Genomic DNA, 6563 nt, shown 5'->3' with positions numbered 1-6563 from the left:
GTAAAAAAAATAATAATTTAAAAGTTATAATTTAGGTGGAGCCTTTGCTTGCTAGAGATAGTAATGGTGCGTTCTATTCATGCTAGGGACGGTTTTACATGCTAGCCAAATAGAACCATTGCAGAACTAAGATGTGGGAAATGTACGCTTCAAAGCTACCAAGATTTACATCCTAATGATGTCATAATTGAGGTGGATTCGGAAGATTTTTCTTGAAGGTTGAAGTATGGCCAAGCTATCGCACTTGTACTGAGCATATAACCCAATGATACGAGAGGATCTTGTTAATTGTCAAATTGAACTAGAAAACCTGAAAGCAAACAGCATTGCTCGACATATCTCACCTTAGGTGCTCAAACAACTTAATAACATTTTCAAACGATTAAAAGAGCTACAGTTAATAATACACATTAATTATACAAAAAAAAAGATTCCAAAGCCATCATATATCAATTTCATTCCCTAGAAAAATCCGGTTCTACTGGTTTCTGAATCGAAGATACCATACCAGAATCCGACCCACTACGAGTAAACTTCCCACTGTTTAGCCTAACCATCGAGGCCGTCTCAAACATACATTGAAACTCCTCTTTAACCCTCAGCTCAGTCGCATACTTCCTCTTCTTGTGCCGTCTCCAAGCAGCCTGTATGAAACAAGCCGCCCAAGTTCTCCATTGATGAGAGTAAAACCTAAACTTATGTTTCAACTGCTTACTATGTAATCTCCTAAACTGTGTAGCCACGAACATCAAATCATCAGCTCTCAAAGCAAAGGCTTCAACCTCGTAAATGGCTTTGACGGTGCGTGTGGAAGACGGTGTAAGATCACAACGGGGCGAGGATCTAACGCCCAAGTAAGCAACTCCTCGCCGCGCAGAAATCTCCTGGTCCTATGAGACAAGAGTTGAAGAACCCGGTTCTGCCTCCATTTGTTGTGTAAGAATCAAGATGGCCTCTGATTATGAAGAGCATTTCGTTAACTGGGTCGCCTTCTCTCACAAGAAACGTACCTTCAGTGCATAAAGCCGGTTTTAGCCTCTCGCTGATCGCGTCAAGCATTCTTTCGTCCATTTGATCGAACAGCGGAACCTAACGTGTTGAGCAAGAAATCATAAAAAAAACAAGAAGTTGAGAAACTAAGTAGATCAAGAATGAAGTAGGCTTACACGTCGAACAAGATCAAAACATAGATGGCGTTTGATATCTCTTCGGAGATCAAGAGGAAGACTTATCAATAAAGCTTCTTCATCGACTCCTCGTGTAGCTAACCACTTGTATTGATCATATTTTCTCACGGCTTGTCTTAGCTCTGGAGGAAGCTGCCTATGGTGCATCCATTGCTCTGTATCTGTCCTCCTTATCCTCCATTCTTCAAGTCTCATGGTTGTCGACTGTAAATATGTCTGCAAGAAAGTGAAATTTTATGATTAAACTATATGACGTGTGTTACAAGTAAGTCCTAGGTTTTGATTCACTCACTTGCATATTTCCAATAAGCAAGGCAAAGAGAACAAGTCCTAGAGACGCCATGACAACAGCGAAGATAATCTCGCCAACGTAAGTGCTCGTGGATAGATTTTGTCCCAAGGAACTGAAGAACAACAAAGGCAAGTTAATGTCTAAAATGGTGTTAAAACTATATTGTAATGGTGTTTGAATCTCACCTGAGGTTCTTCAGTCCCCACCAGAGACAGTAAAAGTACTTGTTTATGAAGTTTGACGAAGTAACAGTCGAAGTTACTGCATCTCCGTATATACCAAACTCGTAAAACCTAGTTCCAGGTTTGCATATAGTTGTTATGTTGCTCCACTCGAACCACGAGTTCCTTTGAGGATCTTCAAGCCTTCTGCACTCGAAGAATCTGTATTGACATATCGGTTTCTCGATGTTGCAAGCGTGTCTCCAGCAAGCCTCTTGCCTCTCTACTGCAAGCAAGTACCAACAAGCGCCTAAAACCTGGAATGAATAGACTTGATTTATGAGAGACTCTCAAGTCTCAACTCTTAACCCAATCTTATAAAACTCTTATATACCATTAGGGCCGACCCGGCCCTAAGATTTATGGACCTTGAAACAATTATTAAACATATATTTTTCTTAATCGTTTAAAGGCCGGATAAAATATATATAACTACTACTCCATTCATTTCGTTTCATATTACGTCATTTACGATTTACTCACCCATATTAAGAAAATCATTAAATTGTATATAATACCCTTGAGTAATACATTGTTTTATTTGTTTTTGTTAATAAATAAGCTGAAAGATAAAGATATAAAGTGGAAAAACTATCAAACGTTGCTTTGAAAATATAAACGACACTTATAATAAAACAGATTTTTTAAGTCTACAACTACATTTAAAATGAAACGGATGAAACAGATGGAGTAGTTTTTGTTGACCATAGGTGAATGTTTCATTTCGCTATGTCAATGTCGAGGATTGGCTCTATTAATACCAATATCTCACAAACTTCTCTTTCTGTACTACCTTCAGTCCTAGGCTAAATATAATAAACCTTATAGCTAAGAGTTGAGCCACTTACATGGCTTGCTAGCATATATAGCATGAGGTTGTAGGCAGCTCCTGCCCAAGCAGTCTCAGTTACAACACCAGTGGCTTTAATGATCTGGCGAGAGAGAGGGAATATAAGGAACATCCTTGGAACATACTGGAATATGATGATGAATCTAAGAGTGTTCTTGGTGTTTGTCATTGGTGAGCCTCTTAGATTTGGGATTACTATCCAAATCAACACCTGAAAAATGTAACAAACAAAGATTACTCAAGAGTTAAATATAATCATGAATCACTTAAAAGCTGGAGGATACATAAGAATCATTATACCTGAGGTAAAGGCAAAGCAGCAACCAAATGAATCCAGAAGCTTTTGTTGAGATATCTCCAAGCAATCTTTCTTGAATCAATCACAAGCTCTCCTCTACCGAATACACGAGAAGATGGGGCGATGTAAGCCGTTCTAAACCGTATAACAATCTGAGCGATGTAGAAAGCATCAGCCAAAGATCTAATAACCGTGAGAACAACTTCGAGTCTGATTCCAATTGTGATACAAGCCTCTTTTCTCATGACCGGTAAGAAGAAAAACAGAGGATCCACGAACAGAGAAACCAAACATGCTATGAGAAAGAGCTTGTTCCATCTTCTTATTGTTTGTCCACGAGGATCGAGGATTTTGTTTTTAACTCTCCCAAGATCCTCAGTGAACACTCTGGAGAGTACTTTAGCTTTAAAAGACTTCCCTCTAGTCATCTTCTTTACATTTTTTCTAGGAGAGATTTGAGCTCCATTGATTTTGAACTTGAGCTTTTCCGCAGTTTCTTCATGTACAGCTTGTGGCTTTGTTACTTCTGAATCTTCTTCAAATCTATAAACAAATGTTACAGTTTTAGGAAAGAAGAAAGAAATTCATATGATGTTTAAAAATATATATATATATATATATATATTTACTTTTTTGTAATAGATTCATATGATATTGAAAAAGAGTCAGTCTTATTGACAAGTACTAACCTCACAGATCTTGAGTTACCATAACCCATTGCTTTTTCTCTTTAACAACACGAGAAGTCTCAAAACTTTACAGGTGTAATGAACCGTGAATCAAGCTTTACTTTATCAATGGAGAAAAACCCATTTAAGCCACAAGAATATCAACTTGGGGATATTAAATTTCCAGAAACATAGGGAAGAAAACTAAACCCATATTTTGGGATCAGACAGACACTTTTGTTTGTATATACAACTGTACACAAAAGATCTAATAGTATCGAGTAATGATGAGCAAGAAGACGAGCTTTGTGTGATTAAAAGAGGAAACTCATGAGATGTGAAACTGTTTCAGAAATTGACGAATAGTGAGCAAGAAAACAGGGGAAAAGTTTTTGAGTCGCTTAGGTAACAAGCAAAACAAGACCGCAAAACCCTGCAACAGATGATAGACTTATTTACGGGGAAAAAATGTCGACATGTGAAAACTAAAAAAGGAAGTTGAAATTAAGGCACCGACATAACACAACATAAAACGAAACAGCTGTAAGAATACCAAGTAGGACCACAACAACGAAAATGCGAGCAAAAAGGACACTCACAGATAGAGAAAAAAAAAGAGAGAGACTCACTGAAACGTGAAGTGTTCTTCGTTCATCAATGCTTTGTGCAGATTTGTTTTCTTCTTTTCTTGGGTGTGTTCTTCTTCAGACAAAGATTGATACCTTTAGCTTCGTATTTGAGAGCGAGTTTCACTTGAATATAGTGTTCGTTTCCACTGTATTGGTGTGGACAAAGTGGAGCTTTTTCTTGTACGGATCACATGATTATAGTTTATAAATAAATACCGTTTAAAGTAGCTATTGTGGCTTTAGTTATTTACATAAAGTACAAAGCCAGACCATGAGAAAGAAAACAAACAAGTTGTATTTTTGTTGAATTAAAAAAATACGAGTTATTGTTTTCGAGATTCAAACAAGTTGACAGGCGTGTAAAATCGAAGTTTTTGTTCACCAAAGTTGATTGATAGTTATTGGTTAACGTTTTTAACAAAGAATTCAATAAACGTTATTATTTATTTTCTCCCAGATATCAATAATCATAAACCAACAACTATAGCTGATAAAAATCGATAACTATAGTTGATTAGACTACTAATCTTCCAGTTTTTGTGATTACTAACCATCAAAATGGTATATATCTTCATCACCTAAGTAGGGGGTAAACTAAACTCATCACTCCTTCAGTATTTGTGTATTGACTTTATTTGGGATAGAATATTTTGTTAAATTAAATACTGAATGGAAAATATATTTATTTACTAGGTATTGAGTTAAGTATTATGAATAGTAGTGATATACATACACTTCCCACTTAATTAGATTGGTAAGGTTTGTAAGATCCGAGGAGTTGACTCGTTTTCGAATCCGGCCATGTGTTTTGTACCAGTTCCTGCATTGGACTACATTTGACTTTCAAGTTTCTTAATATATTTTTACTCTCTTTTTGTGTTCAAACATATTTTTACTATTTTTCATCTTCACTCTTAAACTATGCTGTCTTGTTTCTTTTGGATATCTTGGTTCAGAGCGGTAATATAGCTTAAATACATACTTTCTAGCATTTTAAAGTGAGGAAATCAAACAACCTCTATACGACTTGTGTTGTGTGTGAAATTGTTCTCGAGTTGAGACAGTCTACTTTATAAACATTAAATTCATGATTCATCCATTTAACTTCAAAATCTTGGTTCTTACTTGTTTTCATATGTTACTTATTTTTTTTAAATCTAAACGATTATTTCACCGGAATATGTAATCTATGGACGACGATTCTGTTGAGATATTATCATCAACCTTGGTACATAACACATCCATTCATTTGATTATGTTTTAATTAATTTGTTTAAGTTACCCCACTGAGTTATTTACTCGTGTAAGTGTTATATTATATTTGCATTGTAGCCTTGTCTTCTATTCAAATTAAGGTATTATTTATCTGAAACTACATTTAAGTGATAAGCTTAAAATTAAAAAAAAGGTAAACTATTCCCCGGAGAGAGAATGTGAAAGCCCCGGTGGCCACGCGTGTGAAAATCTGGTGTGGTGCGAATTCGAACTCGGGTCCCTTTAGGGATCCACGGAACACCTTGACCACCCGATCACAAACGCGGACAAATTACTCAATTTACAGAGTAAAATTTATTATGGAATAAACTACTCTTATTTATAGAGTAATGAACAAAAAACAAATTACTTTATTTATAGAGTAAAGTTTATTATGAAATGAAAAATGTAATAGGATTAGAATATTTTTATTCAATTTTATATTTTATTTCATTTTAAAATAAGAAATGGAGTGGGGTTGGAAATTTCATACGGACGACTATTTGCATTTCTTTATGTTTTATAAGTATAAAATAATATCATAGCGACATTAAATAAATTCGTATGATATGAATAGGTCAATGTAGTCTCGAAAGGTTATCTTTGAGCAAAAGGACATTCTTAAAACTAGAAACAAGTTGGAATAACTTCCACCAATTGGTATGCTTAAACATGCAATTTTGCAGTTTCAATTCATGGTATTATTCACAAATATACATATTAACTATGAATATAAATTAAAGAAAATGCATTTTATAATTCATATATATATTGGAAATGAATTAATAAACATTAACATATATGTTTATCAGTTTGAATTCTAGTTAACGGCATTTATGTATCTTCATAATGCATAACTTCGTGTGCATTTTCTTAATATTGGGTCTTAGGAAAATAAACAAAAACTGAACAGCTTGCAAAAATAATATATGAATTGTTTTTATGTCAGCATATAGGAAGATACTATACGAAATTTGCATTATTTTAATGCATATATCTTCATTTTTATTAGGCTCATTTTCATTAAGGGCAAAAATACATTAATAAATAGACAAAGCTTGGGTTGGCAATTAATTGCAGGTTCATTTGGAATAAATGGGGTTTGGTGTGGCGAGGCCACGGGAACACGCCATATGGGCTTTTCTTGATTGATCACATATCCCC

General features: G+C 35.0%; 1 protein-coding gene across 1 annotated transcript; it reads right to left on the bottom strand.

The window, feature by feature from the left end:
- Nucleotides 1-399: 399 nt before the first annotated feature.
- LOC106390440 (putative cyclic nucleotide-gated ion channel 15) lies at nucleotides 400-3973 on the bottom strand. The gene is given in 9 exon segments (XM_022700592.2): nucleotides 400-818; nucleotides 821-871; nucleotides 874-1089; nucleotides 1167-1403; nucleotides 1480-1591; nucleotides 1665-1957; nucleotides 2549-2761; nucleotides 2851-3391; nucleotides 3538-3973. Coding segments are annotated over 9 exon segments (2055 nt in total). The 5' UTR covers nucleotides 3567-3973; the 3' UTR covers nucleotides 400-455.
- Nucleotides 3974-6563: the final 2590 nt, after the last annotated feature.

The sequence above is a fragment of the Brassica napus genome (genome assembly GCF_020379485.1).
Source record: "Brassica napus cultivar Da-Ae chromosome C4 unlocalized genomic scaffold, Da-Ae chrC04_Random_19, whole genome shotgun sequence".
Lineage (NCBI taxonomy): Eukaryota > Viridiplantae > Streptophyta > Magnoliopsida > Brassicales > Brassicaceae > Brassica > Brassica napus.
This window is presented reverse-complemented; position numbering and strand designations above follow the sequence as displayed.